The sequence below is a fragment of the Vitis vinifera genome, chromosome 19, assembly GCF_030704535.1.
Source record: "Vitis vinifera cultivar Pinot Noir 40024 chromosome 19, ASM3070453v1".
Taxonomy (NCBI): domain Eukaryota; kingdom Viridiplantae; phylum Streptophyta; class Magnoliopsida; order Vitales; family Vitaceae; genus Vitis; species Vitis vinifera.
The window spans coordinates 8,649,075-8,674,937 of NC_081823.1; the positions used below are offsets into that span (position 1 = coordinate 8,649,075).

Here is a 25,863-nt window from a genome sequence, read left to right on the forward strand (position 1 = left end):
AAAAAATAGAGTTACTTTTTTAAACTAAACAAAATATGATTATCTTCGAATTGAATCAAAGAAAAGAAACTCTCGTTTTCGTTTTCTTTTGAGAGAATCATGTTTGGAGACTCGGATTAGGTTCTATTTAAATTTTGGTGGTCCAACTTTTCCGACATTTCAGCTTAAGATAATAATAGACAAAAGAATTGATTTTTCCAATACATTGTTGGAAAATTTATTTGGTTGATTATCATGGTGAGAAAAATAGGCATGAAAAAAAACTTCAGAAAGTTTAGGGCTGTTTGGTTGTTATTTTTGAAAAATAGTTTTTGAGAACAGTTTTTTACATTTTTAGAAGAAAAAAAAAATTATGTTTGGAACTAAATTCTGGAAAATAGTTTTTGTTTTAAAAAAAACATGTTTGGTTGATTTAATAAAAAAGTTTTTTAGAATAAATAAAACAAAAAAACATATTTGAAAGTTTTTTTTTAATTAATAAAGTGTTTTCTTTCATTAATTTGATATTATAAATATATAAATAAATTTCATATGCATAATTCATTTAAATTAAAAAAAATTATTCAATTTTGAAAATTTTACATCAGTTATAATTTTCTTAAACAAATAATGACTTTGTAACCATGTCTAAGTATATTAATTTCAATAATTTAAGGAAAAAGAAAGGGTTTGTCGATGGGAGTGTGGTAGTTGGGTAGAACTCACTTTTGTGGAAACACAAAAAGCAGTTAAGAAAACACAAAAAGAGGAAAGAGAGAACAAGCAAAACAATCTATTATTTAAACAGTAAAAAAAATAATGAAAACATCTTTTTATTATTATCAAACAAGTCGTTTTTGATAACACGGAAAACACAAAAAACAAAAACACACCCCTTTCCCCAAACAAGTTTTTTGTTTTCAAGAATAGAAAACAGTTCTTGAAAATAGGAACCAAACATGCTTTTTATTTTTATTTTTTTGGTATAAAAATGGTTCAACCTATTGTGAATAAAAATAGGTATGAAACAAATTATGAAAGTTTGATTTTTTTTTTTGTAATAAAGTTAATGGAATTTGAAATCTTAGTAATAATATTAGATAGAATTTGCCTTAATTTTAATTTTTTAATTCATATATAATACATGAAAAGGGAAAAAAATAGATAAAGTTAAACATAAACTAAAAAAAAATGATGAATTTTCATAATAATTATAAAAATAACATAAGATTAATTTATCTTAAATTAATTTCTTTTATTATGCATGATATTTAATGTAATATTTATTACAAATAGATACCTTCATTTTTCAATTATAAAATTTGTTTTGTAAGTATATTTAATTAATATATATATATATATATATATATATATATATATAAGAGTTTTGAGCAAAAATAATTCATTTTAAAAAATAAATCCACAAATTAAGAATTTGTTTGATGATGGTTTTGAGAAGTATCTTTAGTATAAAAAAATGTTTTTGATATTTGATAAGATTTAGGAAATATTTTAAAATTTTGAAAAATCACTTATAATATTAAAAAGTTACTTATTGCAGTGTGTTTGACGATGTTTTTTTTGAAAAAACGCTTTATATGTGATTCTCCAGAACACATTTTCATTAAAAACATGTCATATGGAAAATGTTAAACGCATACTAAAAACTCATTTGATAATGATTTTAAAAAACGTTTTTAATATTTTTAACACTTGAAAGTTTTTATTATTAAAGTGTCAAAAAGTTTAAAAACATTTTCTAAAATTAGTATCAAACATACTCTAAAAGTATATTTAGTAGTGATTTTAAAAAGTGTTTCTAAAATTTTTTAAGACTTGAAAAATTTTATTTCATAAGTATTAAAAAATTAGAAACACCCCTTAAAATTACCACCAAACAAACTCTAAATCCCCTCCTAAAAAAATAATAATCAAAATTCTCAGGCCACATGGGTGCGCCTAGGTGACTGAGATGAACTAGTTTGTGAATTTTTATTTTTTTTTCCAAACATATTATTTTCGCTCATAACTCTATATAACAATGTTCCACTTCCAACTTAGCCAAACGCGCCCTAGTAAAGTTTTTAACTCGGTAAGGATTATTTCTTCAAGGTGAAATGCTTATTACTATTATTTATAGACCGTCCTTAGGATCTACAAAACGAGGAGGAAAAGGGGAAAAGAAAAAAAGATATTTTATTTTATAAAATCTACCTGGTCTCCGTTTGATACTTTTCTTTTTGCTCTGGATTTTTTCTTCCCTATCTTGTGACCGTCCAAACAATCCCTCACCTCCCACCCCACGAAACAATGGCAATGTCCAGTCTTCTATCCCCCCTCTCCTCCACCCTTCAGTCATCCCCACTCTTCCCCATCAGACACCCATCTCTCCTTACTCTCACTACCAAACTTAGGTGCCCAAAAGCTCAGGAACGAAGAAGATCCATCGCCGCGCAATCCAAGGGCAGCAACTCGGCTGACCCCCCAGACCGCTTAATCTCAGCCGTCTGTTACTTCTACCCATTCTTTGATGGCATACAGTACGGAAAGTATGTTCTTACACAGTTCACGCCCATTCAACTCCTCATACAACCCTTATTTCCAGCCATTAAGGTCTTCAAGAGCTTCCCCTTTAATGGGTTTTTGGTGTTTTTGACTCTCTATTTTGTTGTTGTGAGAAACCGCAATTTCAGTAGGTATGTGAGGTTCAACACCATGCAGGCTATAGTGCTTGATGTCTTGTTGATTTTTCCTGATCTTTTAGAGAGGAGCTTCAATCCAAGAGACGGGCTAGGGTTGGATTTCGTGATGAGTTTGGACAGCACTGTGTTTTTGTTTCTGTTGGTGTCTTTGATATATGGGTCTTCTTCCTGCTTGTTGGGGCAGGTCCCCAGATTGCCAATAGTTGCTGAGGCGGCCGATAGGCAAGTACTTTGAACACCAATATGGTTTTTTATACTGTTGCTGTAACGATTTTTGTCTATTGGGAATGCTAATTGTTAAAGGGGGTTTTTACATTTGGATATAGTTCATCGAATTTATGAAAGTTGCACACTGCATACTACACTGCTGTGGTGGTTGGCATTCTGCGTTTTGTTCTTAAGATATTGGGAAAATTAGGAAATGGAATTTGGCTTTTTAGAATTTGTGGGTGTTGGTGTTTAAATTGCTTTGATGTTGGAGTAAGTAGGTTGACAAGTAGACATGTTAGATATTGCCATTTTGTGATGATGTGATGTGTGGTAAAGCCCTTTGATGGTATAGGGTGTACTTAGTTCGAGTTTGAATGAAATTCATGTCACATGCACATGGGCAAATGCTCATGTGAGAATTAGGAAGCGTTGACAGCCACAAGAAGATGTAAGGGGAAAAAAAAGGGATACTTGTAAAAGTTTCTATTACCTGATTGGTAATGCTGATATGATTAGAAATAAGTTCGAATTCTTAATTAAGATCATGTTAAGTTTCAAAACAACCTCTGAGAATCCTTTATATTAAGCATCTTTAGTGCCCTCTCTGAAGAAAAAGTGAAAATAAAAAACCTGTATTGCACTGAAAGGATGTCAGGCTCGTATGTGTTTTGGAATTGATGATTCTTCCGGGGAACTGAAATTGCTTCACCAGAAGCTGAAGCTTGGAGCATTATGCTTTCTGACTTATATTGTCTTATATACTCTCATAGTTATTACCTAGTTAGGCCAGTGATGGTGCTTATCCAAGTGGACTGATAAAACTCATGCTTGATTGTATTGTATCACAAATAAAATAGCAGGATCAATGTCATTTTCTTTTCTGTGCATGGGCTTTAGAGGACTATTAGGTTTTTCTAACTGTTATCTACATTGTTTCACTAGAGTATAACTAACTTTGCAGCAAAAATCAACTTGGACACCTGCTTGAATCTGAAATGCTGCCTGTATTTGGATGTTAAAATTCCTCCATCTAAGCTTATATGTAAAGTTATGCTTGGTTCCCGGAAAGTATTAAAGAAAGAAGAAAAAAATGGTAAGGAAAATGATTTTCTCATTTGGTTTTATAATGGAAAATATGAAAGAAAATAAAATATAATTAAAATTAGTTAGAAACTTGCATGAGGAAAAAAATAAATGAAATGAATTTGAATTAGCATATAAAAATAATTTATTAACTATTGATCTAATTTTATTTTTCTTCCACTTTTCCTTTCTATGTTCTTTTCCTAGCATTTCTCCTCAAAATTTCCAGGAACCAAACGTAGCTTAAGATTTTACAGTGAGAGTTGCAGGAGAGGTGTTATATAAGAGATGTCAAAGGAAGTCCTTTGATAGGCGAGTTACTTTTATTCAGTGAACTTAAAGTCCCAACTGCCATGCCATTATGTCTGATGATGTATTGAAGTGGTTGCCTCTGGCTCCCCATTACAGACGAGATAAATGTTCAAAACTAGTGCTTTTTTGTGTGGTATTTGCAGCTTCAAAGCAATACAAGTGGTCAGTCGACTTATCAATGTACCATTTAGGTGTATAATTTTGATATTTCTAGGAGAAAACTATGGTAACAGACTGATGAAATGTTCTTCTGGACAATCAAGAACTGATTTTGTAGTTGATCCCCAGGCTGTGTTTCTGTGCTGAATCCTAGATTCATTCTTGTTTTAAAACGATAATGAAATTTAGTGTCAAAGTGATGATGGATGAAACTGGCATGGATTATATTGTCTGGCTTGCTATATAATATTGAAACATTTGCTCCACAAACAATGCAACCGAACAAACTTCACCTCAGGCAATCAGACTTATTCTATTTGCCCCAGAACTGTAGTTATCCTCTGGAAACAATCTTATGGTTCCCTGAAAACTAAGGTATATGGAGTCAATATGTCCTCTTTGAATAACTTCCTGATATGTCATGGTTAGCAGTTCTCAGAACAAATGCTGTGTAGCCTTGCACTGATAGAAGTTATATTTCTCGAAAATTTTAGTTGAAGACCTGGAAGGAGCTACTGCACTCTGTTGAAAACAACCCATGCATTAATCTTTGGTTTGATTACTCACAAACTGGAACAGTTGAAATGTGGGAATGTTAAAAGGATTGAGGCATTATGAAAATGGCCTATTGCATTGATATTAAAGATTGACCACACCTCTAGAAGTATTTCTAGCCCATCAGTTTGGCTGTCACTGTTGAAAGATGCTTGTGGTAGCCTAGGTGAGCTAATTCATACTGTAGTGTAATATTTAGCCTCAACAAAGATGTTTGGTTTGTTTTGAATTATTTGGATAGAATAGAGCAAAGGTCATAGGATCAGTTTCATCTCTCAGGATGATTCTCATTTCTCACCCATCACATGGGTGCTCTTAATTTGCTTGCATCTTTTCCATGTTACTGAATGTTATTGTTAACTGAATCCTACGTTGGCCATGTGAGAGTGTCTTCTTTTAGGGATGTCACTCAAATGAGTGAAAGTAAAAATCGACGGTTTTTTACAAGAGTGCGGTAATAGTAATTCCAAATCTATCGTAATTTTTGTCAAATTTTCTTTTAAAATCGTCTCTTCAAAAGACGATTTATTTCATTTAAAAAACATTATAATGAAAAAAATCATCTTTTGAAAAGATGATTTCTTAAATTTCTTTTTAAAAAAAATCTATAGACTAGAAATTGTCTCTTCTCCGTTGATAAAAAAAATATATATGGGGAATGATTTCTTAAAAATAAAAAGAAAAAGAGAAAAAAAAAAGTAAGATGATTTTCAAAAATTTATTTTTCCATTTTCTCTTTTCTTTTTTTCAATAACATTTTACCAAATAATATATATATATATATATATATATATATATATATATATATAAATTTGATATATAAAATAATTATAATAATTGATATATTTATCAACAATAATATTTATAAAAATGTAAATTTTGTTTAACATCCGATATTTAAGAATATTATTTTATATTAAGTTTGATATTGATTTTAAAAATATTTTGTCCTTTATGTTCAATTTTATCTTTAAATTAATTCCATTAATTATAACTAATAAAATTAATTTAGTTTTATATTTTTATTGTTTATAATATAAATAGTATTTATCTATTTTTTTTTTGTTTCTTTCACTTCTAGATTAATATATATATATATATATATTATCAATTTTATGTAAAAATTGAGTTTATAAAAAACAAATTTATTTTTATTTTTAAAATTTATTAAATAATTATTTACAAAATAAATAATTTTGTTTTGTTTTAATTTTTAAATTAATTTTATTAGATAAGCTTTGAAATTAAAAATATTATTCTTCAATTTAAAATTTAACTGTAAAATGAATAAAATATAGAAAAATAAATTAATTTATTATTCAATAAATTAATTATGAATAAAAAATTTAGCAATAACAGAGATAATTTTTTGAGTATTAATCAATTTAAAAAGAAAAAAATAGTAATCATTTCTATATTAAAATATTTTATTTAGTAATTATAAATAATAAAGAACTAAAGTAATTTGAAAAAATAATAAACTATTTTTAAAAATAATAAAAAAAATAGATACCTTAAGCTGATTTTTGAATATGGAACCCTTCAATAAGATTGATGCAATGATGCAGTATGCCGGTTGTTTAGGAGCCTATATCCACTGAGTTGTTTGGTTCTTCTACACCAGTTCAGGAGCCTATATCTACTGAGGGGCTCTGCATGAGTTGGAGATCGGTCGCCGGAAGCCAGTGGTGTGACTAGGAAACTTCTCAGGCCCTCTTGGTTTTTTTTTTTTTGTTTTTCGGGTACAATATGGTTTGTAGAGAACTAAGGTTCAGACTTTTTTGGTACTTGAAGATTTGAGGTTCAGGCTTAGAGTGACAGAACCAAATCATTGTCAGGAAAACAGATGGGTGATGGGGGCAAAATTGTTTTGATACCATTTTAATTTTTTTTATTAATTATTTAACCTTTTAGTTTATTCAAAAGATCACATGTAGCTTATAAATCCCCCAGGGGTTACTAAGTTTACAAATGGTTGGAAAGCCTACGAGTCATTATACCCAACCTTCAGTTGACAGTTTGTAAAAACAAAACAAAGCATCTCCTCTGTCCCTCACTGCTCTGTCCATTCCCGTTTCCCTCTGCTATGACTCCATGCACGGAGGGTCTTTTCAGCAGTCACCATCTACTTTTGGTTAGCTTATCTGGAGACTATACCTACTTACCTGCCCTCATTTCCCTCGTTTCCATGCGTCATTTCTCATAATTCATCTACTTCCAAATCATGTGCTGTTGCTCTCCATATTCAAACCTTTCAACATCAATTTCCATTAACATCACCAACATCTCCATCCACCGAATTCACCTTGTTTGTTTCCATGTTTTCTTTTTTACTTGTTAAGCGAAAAATTTTCAGTATTAACTTCTCGTAACCTTGTAAATATATTTTAAAATCTTAAGGATTCATTTGGATTTAAAAAGGATAATATCTACACGATTGAAAACATTCTGTTATAAATAGTATATCTCGACTTTAGTATGAGATTTGTTTGATTTCATAAATGGTGTTTATCGATTTGATGCCATAACGTTATATTTAGGGGATATTTATGATATTTCACATCGAATAGGGGAAAAATTCTTAGTTCTTAAAGCTCTTTGTAACCCTATAAAACAATTGAGTTATATGTTGGACTTTGCAATATATATATACAGATTTTATAAGTGTTTTATTAAAAAAAAAAAAAAGAGTATAAATCTAAAAAATCCGGTCATTCGTCAAAATATAAATTCAGTGGAATATCCCAAAATCTTGTTCAATTTCTACAAGGGTGAGAGCCCTGCGGATGTCGGTGGTGCGAATTGTCGACAAGGTCAAACATCGGTCACCATTAGTCCACGTGGCGCACTCCATGGGGCCATGACCAGCTTGGCGATTTTCGGAGAATCGGTGTATGCCCCGCAAGATCGCTTGGCCCGGGTCCGCCTGCCTACTTCACTAGTCTACCCTCATAATTTCCAAAAACCACGAAACTACCCTTCCTTTAGGTCGATACGGCCAACTCAGCATGCAGTCATCCTCCCTGCACGTGCACACACCAGATGATGGGTGTGAGTAGGTTGGGCCCACCCCACCGCAGCTGGGCTTTTCTGAAAATGCGATGGAGCAACATGATGGGTATATATACCATGCTTGCGGTGTGGTCTTGCGTGCACTGTATCATTGCTTTAGTGCTTCTGGAGATGCTAAATTCACGTGATCTCTTTCCAAAGGCCCTTTCTTTACTTCTCTCCATCGCCCGTTACATTTGTTTTTGCTCCCTCCCATTTATTGCCACGTGCTCTTTTGTTATTCCAAACCCACATTTACGTATTTTCATTTTTCTCTACTCACAGTTTTATTTTTTTTATTTAATATTTTATATAAAATTGGAAAAATAATTACAGCCAGAGAAATTGAACGTTGTTTTATTTATTTATTTATTCATGTGATAATTGCTGGGTCAAAATCTTTTACTAGGTACGTGCACTGAATGTAGAAGAAGATTTTAATATATTGAATTTCTTTTTTTAAAAAATAATTTAAATATGAGAATAATGGATTGATGTGGTGTAATGAGACCAAAAGTTGGCTGGTTTTGGAGGCTAAAAGATTACAATCATTTCATTTCACCTCGCCTTTTCCGACAAATTAAATGAAACCTTAAAAGGCTTAACTTATTAATTGCCTCAAAAATCAAGCAATTAACACAGCAATATGATGCAAAATGGCATTACTTGTAATTTAAGCTCAAATTCAAGGCAATTAGTGTAGCAGCTCCTCTACTTACGCAATTCATCTCTTTCCTCTCCTCTTCCTGAAACCACAGTTTCGAGCTCAATCTTGTGCTCAGAACTACACCCCCCACTGCTCAATCTTCGTTCTCTCTCAAAAGAACGGACGCATTTTCTCTCTCTGCCCCACAATGCAGCTCCTCCCGGGCTCTGCAAGGACCCTCATGCTCAGTCTCTCGGCCTTGCTCCTCCTGTTATGCTGCGCCACCGAGGCGCACAATATCACCAGCATTCTAGCTAAGAACCCTGAGTTCTCCACCTTCAACCACTACCTCACAGTCACACACCTCGCCAACGAGATCAACCTCCGGGAGACCATCACTGTGTGTGCTGTCGACAATCCCGGAATGTCGGATCTGCTTGCTAAAGGCCTCTCCATCTACGCCATCAAGAACGTCCTTTCTCTGCACATTCTTCTCGACTACTTCGGCGCCAAGAAGCTCCACCAGATCACCAACGGCACCGCTCTCGCCGCCACCATGTACCAGGCTACCGGCTCCGCCCCCGGATCCTCCGGCTTCGTCAACATCACTGATCTCAAAGGGGGCAAGGTAGGGTTCGGTGCCGGGGGCAACGATGGCGACCTCACCGCTACGTTCGTTAAATCCGTGGAGGAGATTCCATACAACATCTCTGTCATCCAGATCAGCAAGATCCTGCCGTCGGAAGAGGCTGAAGCTCCGACGCCGGGACCTAGCGAGCAAAACCTAACGGCTCTTATGTCCGCGCACGGCTGCAAGGTGTTCGCGGACACATTGGTGGCGTCGGACGCCCAGAAGACATATGAGGACAACCTAGAGGGAGGTTTAACTGTGTTTTGCCCTATGGACGACGTGTTCAAGAGCTTTCTGCCCAAGTACAAGAATCTAACGGCGGACGGGAAGCTATCGCTGCTGTTGTACCACGGCATTCCGGTGTACCAGTCGCTGTCGCTGTTGAAATCCAGCAACGGAGTGATGAACACCCTGGCCACCGACGGAGCCAAAAAGTACGATTTCACCGTGCAGAACGACGGCGAAGTGGTGACGCTAAAGACGAAGATTGTGACGGCGAGGATCACCGGAACATTACTGGACGAACAGCCGCTGGGAATTTTCACAATCGACAAGGTTTTGTTGCCCAAAGAATTGTTCAAGGCCGAAGCACCGGCTCCTGCTCCCGCACCGGCGCCTGAAGCCGATGCTCCCACTACAAAGAAGAGCTCTCCACCGGCGCCAGTCTCCCCTGCGGAAGCTCCCAACGAAGATCCAGCGGACCAAACGGCTGATGATAACGGTTCCGTCAGATATAACGGCGGGAGATTCGTTGCTCTACTGCTGAGCTCATCGCTGGGCTTGCTAGTGCTGTAAGTTTTCCACTCTGATTTTTCTTTCTTCCTGTTGTTTTTTTTTTGTTTTCTCTTTTTAAATAAATGAGACCGTTAGGGTTTAATTTATTTTTATTAAAATGGATTTTTAGAGGGTGTTGATTTTTTGATTGTCGACGGTTGTGATTTGTTTAAGCGGTTTGTAAGTTAGTAAATGGTGATTACGGTGTAGTTTTCATTATAATGTCATACCACTCGGTGTATGCAATCTTAGTTCTTTGTAGACACATGCCTCTTTGGATCATTAGGGGCGCGTTTGGATATCATTTGAGTTCATGGTGTTCTTTCCTTCTTTCTTTCCTTTTTGTCCTTTTCAATCCCTCATTTAAGACACTATTGCACTGTAATGAGTTTATATTAATCGTGTTTCGATCATTTTTTCAGAGTGAAAATTGGCATCTCCTCCTATTTCAATTTCTATTAAGTATTCTTTTTATACGGTAAAAATGAAATAAAAAATGATTTATAAACAAAATCTCGCTTATTAATGAAAATTTAATTGTTTTTTGAAGATGAGGCAATAAAATCCCGTTTATAAGTGGAATTTCAATTGTTTTTCAACTGAGACATTTTAATGTGGTGTAGGAAACAAAAAATCCAGGTGTTTTCGGAAAACATATTTTAATTTTGTTTTTTTTTAAAGTTGTATTAAAAAATATTAAAACAAATATAAAGAATAAATGAAAATAAAATACTAGTTATAAAATTTATTTTTAAAACATATTTGAAATTGAAAATTTTATCCCAACCAGACTGAAAGTTTCGTTCATATTCCATTTCAAACAAAGACATTTATAAATGTAAAAATCAATTCTGATGTTGAGCAAAAGGTGGGAGCTCTTAGAAAAAGTAATATTGATGAGGCAAGTGAACTTCATTGGGCAGGAGAGGAGTTGAGGGATGGTGGTGGAATGGCATCTTCCTTTGGCTTCAACCTCTCTTTTCTGAATGGTTCACATGCTTAAAGCAGTAAAGTAACGTACTCATAATGCTTCCATCAATGTAAGCCTTGCAACTACCTGGAGAAAATTGGATGAACAAGCCAAGCCCACTCCACAAGTCCAGATCCATTAACCTTAGAAAGCTGTCTAATCTCAATTTTCAAGCTTCTAATTCAGCACTAAAATTTGGGATTTATTAACACATCCATTGGAAAGGTCCTTGCGAGAAGAAGATACCCACATAGCTGTAAATCACCAGATCGGTTCAACACATGGCACATTTAGTAATAAACTCATTGTATGGTAAATCCCAAACCCTTTTAAAACTACTTTAGGAGCACAAATTGTGGGCGGTGGCGGTGGCGGTGGCGGTGGCACCCTCTCAAACCCACCTGAAGAGGGTTGAACTCATTTATTATTATAAAGCAGCAGGGCCTTTGTATTTTTGTGAGGGAGACTAGGGCAGTTTGGATCCACCTCAACCAACCCCCCATGTAGGACAATCAACCATGGTAAGCAGGGAACAAAGGCTTAAAAGCTCCTTCTGCTTTTGTGCCCTCAAACCATTATTTAACAGTCAGCATACATAGTCAAGAAAGCATGGAACTTCGCATAGAATAAACAATTAATGGCAAACACAGAAGAACACTAGTAGCAGGATTACAAGTGAAACACCAACAAAAGTCAGGTACTTATTAGAAGGAAGCTCCTCCAGGATTAGGAGAAACATGGCACCTAGAGTAAAAGTGCAAAGGAAAGTGACAGCACCATTACAGAAAACCAAGAGAGGGGCAGAGGTGAAGGAGCAGAGTAGTTTTGATTGGGAAGATATTCATAAGGTGCTGGAGGACCATAAAGGCAGCATTGAACCGGAGCAGGAGGGCTACAGCCTTGACCTGGTGTCGATGGTGATGCCTGTGTAGTTGGTGGTGGTGGTGCTCCATAGGAAGGATAGCCAGAAAGTGAGGGTGGCGGTGGTGGTGTTCCGTATGAAGGGTAGCCAGAAAGTGGTGTTGGCGGTGGTGGTCCTCTGTATGAAGGGTAGCCAAAAAGAGGGGATGGTGGTGGCGGGGTTCCATATGAAGGGTAGCCAGAAAGAGATGGTGCTGGAGGTGAAAGCAGAGGACGGCATGGATCATTCACACAAGTAGTTGGTGAAGGCATGCCATAGCCAAGAACCTCCCCTGAATCAGCAGAACCATGGCTGATGATCAGCACCCAGAGTGTTACAAGGAACACCCATTTTTGAAGCAACATTCTTCTCCCCTTACAACCAGAAGATCGTCTTGGAAGAAGAAATGGAAAAGAACCAGGATATAGCAGTGGTGTTGTGTTTTGAGGGAAGATGGATTGTGAATTATATGGGATGGGAAACAACCTCTGATTTGCTACAGATTCATGACCAGTGCCTATTTACCATGGTTTCGCTTTCATCTTTTTCTTGTACATCCTGGATATGGTGCCGCATGGCATACCATCTGTCAAGGCTATGCAAAAGTGGTATTGAAACTTAACTTATTTGCATGTATTCACATAACACACCGACAAGTCATAAAATATTCTGATTTTTCTCTCACAAGCTCCCTTTCAAGCCAAGAGCCTTGTTTACATTTATGGGAGTCCCTTACTCTGGCAATTTCATGGTTGCAAACTACCTCAAAACCATCATCGAGCTATTCCAATTTGTTATGGTGAAGAAATCAGCATGAGGAACTCAACAAAACACCCTGTAAAAATGCATATGTGCACACTATTTGTACATGCATTGAGACCAGAAACCAGAGTAAAAACCCAAAAGAGATTATATATCCTACACCAAATGTCATCTGTAGTTCCTTCTGTTCCTCCCCCTTTTTCCTTTCTATGCAGTAAGAAAATAAAATCTTAATTTCTGGTTCATGACAGGCAAGCAGCACAGAGTAATGTGACAACAAATAAACAAAGGGCAGTTCATTTAATTATATCTTTCTCCTCACCAGAGTGTAAGAGAGGAGTGATAAGTACAATAAATATCAATAGTTACCATTCAGGACCAATCAATTAACTTAAGAACTGTTAGAATCTTGTTCGTTCAAATAAAAGTAACTCAGTTGATCGGTAAAACTTGATTTTACAAGTCTTGGAGAGAAACCGATGTAGTCCCCGTCTACCTTTGCTAAGCATATGTCTGTGATGCACTTGTAAAATCCAGGTTTCTCGACAATTTGTTGAGCTGTATACTCCTCGAATGGCATCCACTGGAGAAAAATGGCAATTGTGTGAAAATTTTGCAACAGGTATTCTGAATTTAAGTCTCTATGTATGTTATAGCAACATTTGCAACAGATTGGCAGGAACTAGGAAGAACAAGCCTCACCACTTGTCTAAGTGTCACAAGCATGAAATTTACCCCAAATCTCAATAAGACAACCTTTCAAATCCCCATGAGACGCAAATGTAAGGGCACACAAAGGGAAATACCTTCAATTTGTATTAGTAAGTACAAGAAATGGCCAAGGCCCTTTCTAAACAAGACTCCCACAACTTTCCTTGGTGAGTTCATTCAAAGAAGGCCTGGAAAGACATAGCATATATCAGTACTAAGCACTACAAACGTTTTAGGAATCAGCCCACTAACCTCACCCACATCTTGATAGTGGTTCTTGACATTGCTTCAGCCATTACCATCTATCCAGCAGTTGCATTGCTTGGCTCTACTCATGCCATTTGTTGCAGCGGTTGCATTGCTTGCTTCTACTCATGCAGCCTATACCGTGTTCAACAGCCCACTCTTTGGGTCATGCCGCCTTTATAGGTTTTGTTGCACCATTGCATTCCATTTGCCCCATCTTTGCAGAGATTTTTTGGCTTGTATCATATGTCTAGCAAAGCAAGCGTTTCAACCCATCATGCATCTCATCTCAGATGTCTTGCAACATCCCATGGATCTGTCATCTCCTTGATGTGCTAGTAGGCTTTTGCTTAGACTTCCCCTAATACCAAGGTGCTACACTTGACGTCTCCAAGTGTCATACTCTTTGTGTCCAACAGCCCTTACTTGGTCTTTTACCAATGCTAAGTGTTGTACCATTTTTACTCACGTGTCATTCAACCCATTATTGTGTGTATGGGTGGCCCATGTATGCTAACCGCCCTCTTGGCCCACATGCTTGTTGGAACATTGCCTTTGTGTGCTAAGCCTTTTCCCAACCCATGTCCTATATCTATTGTATTGTTGGCTAGGGCATGCCAACCTTGTTGATCCCTTCGCTCATGTCATGTGCCACAATTGCACCCTATGGCATGGAGCCCACGAGTTGTACCATGCTTGTGGCATTACACCTATGTGTGTACTAGCAAGGTTCACCATCACACCTTTGGCATACTTGTTGCCACCAATGTTCTATCACCATCCTTGGAGAGAGTCACCCCCTCTTCTCCTCATAAAAAGGTTTTTGTAAGCATTTCTCATCTTGCCAAGAAAAAACATCATAAGTGCTTCTATAGACATAATGATTTTTTTTTTAATTAATGAAAATTTAGAGAAATATTCCTTCACTTGGAAACTCCTTCTCAAGGCATCCTTTAAAAAAAAAAAAAAAAAATCTCAACCTAATGAAATCCTACATTTTGAATTTTCATCAAGTAGAACCACCCAAACGGGGCCTAGTGTGTGCAAACTTGCATGTTGCAACCCCTCAAATCACCACCAAGCCACTTCCTAGCACCCATAGTAATCATCCCCATGCATTGACATGCTACTCAACCTCGCAAGCATTCTCACTTGTCACCTTGTTGGCCCCCAATGCTATAAGCAATCATGGTTGCATGGTGCCACCCCATGAGGCCTTAGTCCCGCATCAACATAGTTAAGGTGCTAACAAACAACCCTTATTAGGTAGAGTTGGTGCCCTCACCGACTTAGCTTGCAGATACTTCTGTGCTGCATCTTTAAATTGCCATAAGATTGTATCTCCTCTCCAGCTAGCTTTACTTTCTCGAGTCCTTTTCCAATGGACTAGGTAATGAATTCTTCTATTCTTTTTGTGTACTCCCATAGTCTGATGATCTAAGATCCTATAAATCTCTCAATCAAATTGCTTTTGAATAGTCGATAGTGCACGCTTGTGTTGCACTCAATGGGATCTTGATCCTCATGAAAGGACTTCAAGAAACTCATAAAAAGGATGAATTTTCAATCTATCAGGGAGTTTCAACCTAAATGCAACAACACTAATCTTCTTTATTACTTTTAGAGGACCCATCATATTCGGGGATCAAGCCCCTTTGTACCCTCTTGCTGCTAATCTTCTTCTAAATTTGTGGTGTAAGCTTTAGCAACACTTTGTCACCCACTTGGATTTCTAAGGGCATTTGTTAGCATAAATTTTCATTTGTCTACTAGCTTTATTTAAACTTTTTTTGGCTTCTTCAAGTATTTCCTACAGAAATTTCACAAATCTTAATGCTACAATACTGATGTTGCACCTAATCCACATCCTAGCCAACATATCTAAAGGCTTGTGAGGTTGCTACCCAGTTGCCACCTTAAATGGGATTAATCCTATGGAAGAGTTTTTATATAAATTGTAACACAACTAAGCCACTTCCAACAATTCTAGCCAACTTTCTGCATAGGAATCACATAATGCCTTAAATATTCTTCTATTATTGCATTCACCTTCTTAGTCCGCCTTTGTTTGAGGGTGATTTGTAGTTGAGAACTTTAATTCTAATCCTAGCATCTTGAAGAGCTCTACCTAAGATTTTCCCATTAGTGAGAGTCTCTATTGTTTACTATATCTTCAAGTAAACTATAATGTTTAACTACATGGTTGAAGAACAAATAGGTTATTTTCTTAGCAGGACATGCATCTGGTGAAGATAAAAACCACCATATTTGGAAAATCAATTCATGATAACAAAAACTGACTTGTATCCTTGAACTTTTGGGAACCTATTAAGTAAGTCCGCATGTGGTGAAGATAAAAACCACCATATTTGGGAAATCAAATCATAATAACAAAAACTGACTTGTACCCTTGAACTTTTGGGAACCTGTTAATTAAGTCCATTGAAATGCTTTGCAAGGATTCTCAGGGACAGGCAAAGGCTGTAGTAATTCCATTTGTCCATTGAAATGCTTTGCAAGGATTCTCAGGGATAGGCAAAGGTTGTAGTAATTCCATTTCTTTCTTCTTTGTCTTATCAATTGACCTACTAAGCATGACTTGACATAGGGCAACCACCTCATGTTTAATCAGAATGATTTGGCAAAGAGAGCCAAACTTTCCTGCTCATCCATATCAAAACTCAAGGGAAGCATGCAAAATTTCAAAGGTAAGGAATAAAGAATGCAAGGCAGTGATCACACTTAGAAGTGGAAAAGGATGTAAAGGGCCTACGCAACCAATGATAGAAGACAAGGGTACTAAAGAAAATGTTTCAACCTTGGAAGCAGATATGGAAATGGAAAGGGAATGTGAAAGGCTTGAAGAAATCAATAGTTAGTGAGAAGGGAAAATTTGCTATCTCCATGTTGAAGAAACAACATGGTGGTTTGAGATGCCGATATTATGCCATCTCCATGGCACAGATATGGGGTCACCTCTTCTCATGTTGCAATCTCCTCCATTGCCATTGGTTATGTTGTTTTATTTTTGTTTTGTTCTTTCTCCATTGTCAAAAACATCTTTAGAATCTAACATATTGGTTTATTAAACAAGAATTGCAGTAAAGATGCAGCAAAAATGATTGTAGGAACATGGTTTGGGTAGAGAATAGGAAAGATAAGTCATTGGGACTGGATGCATAATAGATCTTTTAATCCTTAAAAGTAATATAAAACCGAGAAAAGAATCATTGCCATGCATCATTGTCAATGAAGGATTACCTTGGCTGCGTCAATCTCTAATTCTTGCTTCTGAACATCAAAGGAGAGTGGGCGCATCATGCAAAGGAAGAACAAATCCGATTTTTCAAAGAATGACTTGTGGGTTTGCCTATAAAAAGGGTGTTAGACAAGTGGCACAACTTTGCTACGAGGATAAATAAGAACTATTACGGATGTAGGCAGAGGAGACAGATATTCTATATATAATGCAGCTAGAAACCATCAGAATAAGGTATATCTTAAGCACAAATTTCATGTAGACCATTTTCCAGATCTTCCAAAACCGTAAACAGAATATAGTTGGGATTACTCTACTCATAGAAGATCTATTGGGTCCACAGACAATTCCCTTTTCAGTAAGCTTATAACCATAAAACTATAATACCATATAGGAAAGTCTAAAGTAGTGGCTTTAAGGTAAGAATTCATGCACAAAGGTTTCAAGCAAATTACCCACAATGATCAGCAACATATGGCCTATCTATCGATTATTGATAACAAAGAAATTTGGGGTTCAGTGTAAGTGAAAATATCTGAAATATTGTACCTGAATCCTAGGATTTCCACAAATTCTGTGTCAATCTGAAGCAGTAAAAACCAGCTCTTAGAAAGACCACCAACACTTGAATGTGAAACTTGAAAGCATAGCTTCACATTCACTGTAAAATGCATAATCAGACATTTATCACTTACATTTGTCTCTTCTTTTACTTCTCTCACTGCTGCCTTGAAGATATCCTCACCCTGTAGATTGCAGAGTTCAATTAGAATCACAAAAAAGAATAAATAAAAGAACAGTGTTTAGTTTTAGCAACAATGAGCTGTTTCCTTGATTAAGGCACACACCGCATCAACTACTCCAGTAGGGATCTTCCATATTCCCGTTCCTTTTAACTTCCCGCTCTTTTCCTGGACCACAAGCAGCTACCAACCAAGAAATTTCCAGATTCAAAACCCTCAACACAAAACAACAAGTATGACAAATCTAAAAACAGACTGTTTTTAAAATCACATGTACAAGAGTGCATTCCATGAACAATAATAGGATCAAGAAACATGAATGTCTTCAAGTTAAACCCATGGTTATGAGAAGGCATACAGTCAGTTTTGTCAAAAATCAACTCAACAAAGATTAGAGGAAGCTCTCATGTACTGCTGTATAAATAGATCCATGTGGAACAACTGAACAAAAATGAAATGACCCATGAGTATTCATGTTACGGGAATATTAAGCCAAACATGAGGTTTAGCCAGAAAATATTGTTGGGATAGGGGAACTAGCGTCTACCCCTTGACCATTACAGATTTCCAAATGAACCAGGGAGACTCCTCTTTGGGTTAAACATATTTCTGTAATATATCTATAACTAGAATGATTATAATAAATCATGGACCTGCAGGAATACCTCTCTTTTATCATTCATGACAATGGCACCAATGCCTACTCGGTGTGTGGCATTTGCAGGGATAGTACTAGTGGTGGACTCAGAAATCCAATGAACAAGCATCAGGTAATCTGGCTCAGCATGATGATAATGAAATCCCTCCTGCCACCCGTGTAACAGATGTACCATGTAAGAAGTCAATGATCAAGGCAATAGATCAATTCAGATTACTGAAGATAACATGATACAGAAAACATTCTACAAGTTTTGACTGGGAGTTCTAAGAAGTTGGCTGAGTTAAAAGTATTCAAACTGTAAATCACTGAACCACTTCTAGGTAGAGTGCCTTTACTGTAGATAGTAGAACACCAAATGTCAACAATCATAGTAAATACACAAAGAATAACAAGTAAAAGAAACTAAGATTAAAAAAAAAATAAAAAAATAAAATAAAAAAAATAAAATAAAAAATTCAGCATGATGGAATCAAGTTATGTGGATTCTGTTGAGATGATTATTGCATAATTGGGTGGTTAGGTGCTCATTCCTATGCCTACCTATAGTCACGATTTAAGTCTGTGCAGGTCCAGGGGAATTACCTTTACTGCACTTTCAATAAGATTTGCAAGGCCAATGGGCAATTTAATCCAAACACCCCTTTTGCCCTGCAAAACAAATCATAATCAATATATCAAAGAGAAAAACCCCAGAAAGTTTCTTGATAGAACAATATTCACACAGTGGCCAACTTAGTATGTTGAAAACGGAAAGATTATGTGGCTCAAAATCCATGTTATTTAGTGTCCTGAAGGTTGTTGACTAATAAGCTATATGTAAAATGATGATCCAAAGCAAGGACGTTCAATGACCCACCAAATCAAGCATCTTTGAGTACGAGGGCCTGGTTTTGAATAATTGAACTGCCTCTCATTGAGCTTTATACTTCTAAATATACCTTTTACACAACATAACTTCCTTTACAACAACACCCAACAGTTCACAATGGCATACATGAGAACCCCTTGGAAACAACCCAGAGGAAGTTTATATACCTTGTATCCCATAAGCTAAAAAATTGGGAAAACTGAATAAAATATGAAAATTTAAGTATCATTTATTCTTGAGAAACTCTTCTTCATCACTCTGTTTTGTCTTCATATCTCAACTTAAATAGTAAACAGAGTCTAGCCTCTCTTCTAGCTGACTTCCAGGGTTGGAAAGCAGGGCATGACCTTTTGGAAGTCATAGTACCATGTCAAGTAACATGTATAAAGCTAGAGATCAATTAAATACTTTCCCTCTGTCTACTCCTCATAGCAAGCCTAAAGCCTCAGAGTTGATTCAATTTATTTTCAATTAGCAAGAGCGGTTATCAGAGATCAAGTCAACCAATTCTGAAGGAAATTGATTGAAATGAACACCTACCTGTTTCCTCCACAGCGATATCGAAGCTCTAAGTGCAGTGAGAAAGACCTTGGAGTCCATAGGCTTTTCCATGTTCACCATGACACCTTCATGTTCATCATTATTCCCGGAGAGTAGTTCAGCATGTTCATATCCATTTTCAAGAACCTGCGATGATGAATCTATTGAAAGTGACATCGATTATGATCACCCAAGCTCTAGCCTTCATGCCTGAAAGCAAAAGAATTACATAAGCTGTTACTATGTTACATAACGAAAATACATTGACTTTAAGCTTTTGGTGAGATGTAGCATTTTCCATCAGGAAATAAGGGTTTTTGGTTTTTATAGTAAGTCCTTCATAGCCATCATCCTTCATTCCATTCGATTCATTTTTTCTCATTTTGGATCTCAAAAATGATGGGGTTATAAAGATGGTAAAATGCTTTTAAAAAAATTCCTTCAAAACCAGCCAATTTTTGAGCATTTCCTTTCCTTTCTCTTGTTCTTCCAGAAACCAAACACACCCCAAAATTCTTGGCATAAGAGAATAATGAGATCCCACTATGACTCCACAGCCAAACAAGTTTACAATCTCCAAATCCAGACACTTGCTCAAAACAACTTCAAAAGCACCAAATAAAGAAAACACACTCTACACTGAATTCAACTCTTACCCACAAACTTGGATCAACCAGAGAAACGTCCCACAGAAAAAAATAACCAGATTAATCAAAGTCCAGAAAAAAAAAAAGGAACCCCCACCCAAAACAAAGAAAAAAAAAATCATAACTTACAGCGCAAGAAAAAGAAAAGGGAAAACAATGATTACCCAGTATCAGCACATGGCCTAGAAGCTCTAATTTGCAGAACTTTAGGTGCTGAGGGCAGAGTTTCGACTGAGAATTGAAGAGTGAAATGTGGATGACTGGCTGTTCAAAGCCCAACTATACATATATATATATATATATACATGGATCTGGTGGGATTGCTGACGTACGTCCATCCACGCCACAAACCAATAGGAGCCATTCCAGCGTCATGTGGATCCCACAATCATTAGCCGCCCTCGTTGATTTCTTCAACGTGGCAGATGCACAGAGGAAACATTGTAGCCACTTGGTGTTCGCCCGCCACGCGAGGAAGGTCAACCGAGAGAGACGTTGGTGGTGCTTTGGCGCCGCGCATCGACTGGTGGCATTAAGTTACGGATGTGCCAATATTCATGATTTTAAACTATGGTTGTGTGGAAGGGTAGTTTAGGTATTTCCAGTTGGCCATCCACTTTACAACTGGATGCTTTATCCTCCGTTTGGATCATAAAAAATCAGCAGAGAAAAAACATTGAATATAATTATTTTTAAAAAAATAAAAAAAATTCTGCATTCTAAAGATGAAAAAGAAAATTAAAAAACAAATCAATTAGCCTATGTTTAGTTCCAAAAATATTATAAAAAGAAATTATATTTCATTTCACTATAAAAAAATATTAAAAAAATTAAATATAATTCAAATTAACTAGAAATTTACACATTTTAAATTATGTAATTAGAAAAAAATAAGTTAAATAAGTTTAAATAAATATATAAAAAAATTATTTTTCTTTCACTTTTTTTATTTTCTTTTTCTCATATTTTCTCTCAAAATTTTCAAGCCAAACATAACCTTATTAAATTAAACTTTTTCTTTTCTTTTCTTATATCCTTTAAAAAAATAAATAATTAATTAAAGCAAAGTCATTAAAGTCCACAAAGATGGTGATGGCAAAGCAAATGCTACCCAAGTTCAATAATTAAGCATTAGATAAGGAAAAAAATTTGTGGGATGGGCCTCTCAAATTTGACTTTTGAGGATTGTGGATGCAACCCAAACATCCTTGTATACATTATATGCCTTGCTATAAATGCCTTTTATAATCCTATTAATAAATTGAATCTCTTTATATATATATATATATATATATATATATATATATATATCTTAATCCAATTTATTGTATCTATTGGCATCTAACATTCTCAATTTTATCATATATTTTTAGTAATGATGATATGAACTTCGACATTGATAGAATTGAGACCTCGATTCTTTTTTCTCTTTTTTTTTTTTTGTCTTGAATTGAATGACTTCAAACTTTTGACCAAGTAAAATTATGTTTAATACTATTGAGTTTGAATTTTATGAGCATTGATGATGACTAATTATTGAAAGTGTATTCACTATTCAATTTTTCATTAATTATTGTGATAAAATAAAATAGAAGACTGATATTTTTTTTTTCGATCTTTTAAGACCTTAAAAAGAAAAAAAAATCTCCCAACATGAGGTTCTCGTGAATTGAATCTATGACCCGTAACTCTAATATCATTTATTGGATTGAGTTTTGATTATTTTATTTGAAAGTTAATTTTTTGATATCCAATGAAATGAAAAGAAGTTAGACTTTTTATGACATTCGACGTTACATCTTAAAATATGTATAGTAAAAAATGAAAATTTTGTTATATTGAACAATATTTATGATTAAAATATTTAAACTTTACAAATAATTTTTTTATATTATGTTATTTAATATATAAAAATAATTTATATATCATATATTAATATTATTTTATAAATATTTTTTTAGTTTTTTCATTTTTTATCGTAAATTTAATTTATAATAAAAAAAATATTTTGTAAAATGAGTATATTAAAAAAGAAAAAACTAAAAAAAAAAAAGAATTTTTGATACGTGGGATGTGTATATCCCATATATTATCATTGGATTAACATATCCTATGTGAAATGGATGAAAAAAAAAAAAAGATATCCCACCATTTATCATATCCAATGTTTGGTTGAACATAGGATATGATAAATGATGAGATAACTTATCATATCCCATCACTAATCAAATATAAGATATAATATAATATCTCATTTTTTATCCTATTTCATGTTATATTCGACCAATCAAATATGATGTTAGAGTTTTAGGGGATGAAAAGCGAATAATTATGTAATCATTCCCTGTTTGACAAAAAAGAAATTTTTTGGAATGTTAAAGATTAACATTTCATGACATGCACACATTCCAACAACCTTGAAAATTCCATAAACGCCCCTTATTTTTTAGTTGTTTTGTCACCCAAGCAGCCATATTGAAACCCATTTAAAATGGCCACATAGACTAACACCACATAAGACATGGCTGCTATTCCATTGCCACATCAGCAATCCACGTGTACATGCGCATAGAATTCAAAAAAAATAAAAAAACCAAATTTAAGAAAATCAAATAAACTCTATTTGTTTTGAAAAACAAATATTGGGATTCTTAGGGTTGGTTTGGCCATGTTTTATAAAACTTGTTTTTAAAATCCATTTTTTATTCTTTAACTTAAAAATAGTTTTTAAAAACAAGTTTAGAAAACACGACCAAATGAGCCCATATTTTCCTTTTAAAGATTGGTTTCAAAGAATAACAACAGTGTTAGAAATTTGATGTTTTTAAAAATAAAAAACTATTTTTAAATCATATGGTCAAATAGACTTTTAATTTCTTTTTTTATACAAAGTATGCTTGCATAATTCTCCCTAATAAATAAATTATAATTTTTTTTAAATTATTTGAATACATTTTTTTTAAAAAAAAAAAAATCTCTTTAGCTCTTTATAAAAAAATATAAATGATTTTAGAATATTTAAAATTTTTTTGGATATTTGAAAATGAATTTTAACTGTGATAAAGGATAAAATGTTTTTTTAATCAATTTTTATTATTTTCTTATCATACTAATTGATAGTTGAAAGAAAAAAAAACTGAAAAATGAAAATTATAAATTTAAATAAATAGAAAAGGTGAGTCTTTTATTTATAATAAAATAATGAGATTGAATTCAAAAATCTTGAAACCTTTGTTAGTATTATTAGAATTATAGTTTTAAATAATTAAATAATTTTGCAAATATTTTTTTTTTCCATTTATTTCTCAAATTATAAAAATATTATTATTATAGTAAATAAGTGTCATTATTTGTCTCAAACTTGTGCAGAAAAAAAATATGACACTATGTCATATTTTTTTAAAAAAAAATTTTTCATTTTCTCCCATCATTTTTCCACCATTAGCCATATATCCTATTTTTATATAAAAATTAATATTATCATTATAAATGTTGGTAAAATATTAAAATTTAGGTTTTTTTATTTTTAAATATTAAATTTATAATTTTTATGAACAAAAAGGTATATAAACACTCTTGATTGAAATGATAATTAAAATATTTTTTAAATTTAAAAATAAGTACCTAGAGATTTATTTATTATAATTTCTTGTTTCCATTTATATATTTGATCGCATTAGTTACGATTTGAGCATTTACATCTGTATTACTAACATTATTCATGACTTTGGTGTATTGAGAGTAGCATAGAAGATTCAAGTCATAGGTTCCTTGTAAGATGATAGGTTGTTCCTAGTAGATTCATATAATTAGGTAATCCATAAAATACTATATTGCACTACCTTTTAAGTGGATGAATGACTTATCTTGGTTATCGATATAGTTTTCCTATTGTGAGTGCGCTATTATGTATTGTTGCAGATTGGATAGAACCTTCTGTGAATCATGATATTGACTATCGAGTAGTCATAATTTACTAAACTATTATACTATATGACCTCTCAACTTTGAAATATTGAGTGATCTTTCAACGACTTTAACCTATGAGTGAGACCTTAAGGTAGTCATATATTCTCTGTAATTTGGTTCTATGTGACAAAGATCGAAAACATAACCATAAAGTGGAAAATCGTGAAAATTTTTAGATCTCTCTTCCAACTAAAGTAGGATATGAGAACCTCTAGATCCAAAGATATGATTTTTATAGCACCTAGATCGAAGATTCTAATTTTGAATGCTTATGTTGCCTAGATCTAGTATCCGTAGGAAGACTAGATGCATGCACTTGTTTGGAGTTAGGAATGGTTTTTCCAAATATTCTAATAAAAGTCCCTACAATATAGGTACCCATGATTAGAGACAATTGGTGTGTTATCTAGCAAGGTATGTTAAAGTCTTATAGAAGATATTAATGATATATATATATATATATATAGTTTTGAATGAATTCTTGTTTGATGTTACTAAAAAGCATGGAAATTGAATTTTATATGTTTGATTTTTTGAATGAATCCTTTTTTATTGAGCTATGACTCACTTTTATCTAAAAATCTCTTTTTCAAATGTAATTAGAAAGATTAAGAAGATAAAGAATAATTGAAGTGCCATGTGAAGCTTGAAGATTTCCTATTGTTTATTTTCAATATAATTTTCCATTGTAATTATTTGTATAAAAAGCTACTTGGTGTTGTATATGGAAGGAAAATGAGAGTTTGAAGGTGAAGAAGTATTGTACTATTGTGTATTGGAAACTAGCTTAAAGGTTTTTATTCTAAGGTGAATAAAATTTGAATTTTGGTTGCATAAATTTAAGATTTTCAATTGTAAATTGGTTTCTAAAGTTTAAAAGTCTTTATTGAGGTGCATTAAGATAATGTGTGCAGGAATTCTTTTAACCTAAGGTACATAGGTTTACCAAAACATAAGGTGCACAAGTTTTATAGTAACAAAAGGGTGTGCAACTTAAGTGAGGGTGCACTAGTTTTATTTCACTTGAATGTACTTAAAAATCAAGTTCAATTGTCATATTAGTCAAAAGAGTATAAATAAGTAGGGGATGAGTCTTCCCATAAAAAGTATGAGCCATAACCTTACACTCAACCGATGAGTGGGTTTAGACATCATGAACCATGGGCGGAGCAATAGCCTAGTAATGTTGGATCCTTAAAACCTAACAAATCAATGTCATAGCCATTACAAGGGTTAAACCCACACATAAATATGTTAAACTAGAGTCTAGGAACGTAGTAAGATTTTCCCATAGAATACGTGGGTATAATGATGGTATGCAACATGTGAATAGATGAAACAAACTCCCATATTCTCTCTTGAAAAATATGGGGAATAAAAATAACTCTAAAATCATAAAGAATCATTTGACACTTTAGCTTAAAACGCATTTTAAAGAACCTATCATAGAATGTTATCCTATGCACCCTAGAGTAGAAATAATG

General features: G+C 34.1%; 4 protein-coding genes across 6 annotated transcripts; 2 read left to right on the plus strand and 2 right to left on the minus strand.

Moving 5' to 3' along the window:
• The first annotated feature begins 2,147 nt into the window (after positions 1 to 2,147).
• Positions 2,148 to 3,123, plus strand: LOC100261678 (protein TIC 20-v, chloroplastic). Its single transcript, XM_002267833.5, has one exon. The coding sequence runs from the start codon at positions 2,290 to 2,292 to the stop codon at positions 2,914 to 2,916; it is 627 nt and encodes a 208-aa protein (XP_002267869.1). The 5' UTR covers positions 2,148 to 2,289; the 3' UTR covers positions 2,917 to 3,123.
• A 5,630-nt stretch (positions 3,124 to 8,753) lies between these two features.
• LOC100266865 (fasciclin-like arabinogalactan protein 1) lies at positions 8,754 to 10,428 on the plus strand. The gene has a single exon (XM_002267789.4). It carries the CDS (start codon positions 8,906 to 8,908, stop codon positions 10,121 to 10,123), a length of 1,218 nt encoding a protein of 405 aa, XP_002267825.1. The 5' UTR covers positions 8,754 to 8,905; the 3' UTR covers positions 10,124 to 10,428.
• Positions 10,429 to 11,816: 1,388 nt separating this feature from the next.
• LOC104877664 (extensin) lies at positions 11,817 to 12,338 on the minus strand. The gene has a single exon (XM_010646434.1). It carries the CDS (start codon positions 12,336 to 12,338, stop codon positions 11,817 to 11,819), a length of 522 nt encoding a protein of 173 aa, XP_010644736.1.
• Positions 12,339 to 13,016: 678 nt separating this feature from the next.
• On the minus strand, positions 13,017 to 20,916 carry LOC100256580 (nudix hydrolase 10). Of its 3 annotated transcripts, XM_003634717.4 has the most exons (9): positions 20,575 to 20,916; positions 19,764 to 19,973; positions 18,938 to 19,003; positions 18,360 to 18,500; positions 17,800 to 17,877; positions 17,647 to 17,697; positions 17,501 to 17,535; positions 16,954 to 17,062; positions 13,017 to 13,318 (listed from the first exon to the last, which is right to left on the minus strand). In XM_003634717.4, exons 2-9 carry the CDS (start codon positions 19,938 to 19,940, stop codon positions 13,127 to 13,129), a joined length of 849 nt encoding a protein of 282 aa, XP_003634765.1. In that variant the 5' UTR covers positions 19,941 to 19,973; positions 20,575 to 20,916; the 3' UTR covers positions 13,017 to 13,126. The 3 variants fall into 3 exon arrangements, with proteins under 3 accessions (XP_003634765.1, XP_019072945.1, XP_010644572.1); XM_019217400.2 differs by having other exon boundaries at positions 17,501 to 17,697; positions 20,575 to 20,709; XM_010646270.3 differs by lacking the exons at positions 16,954 to 17,062; positions 17,501 to 17,535 and having other exon boundaries at positions 20,575 to 20,709.
• Positions 20,917 to 25,863: the final 4,947 nt, after the last annotated feature.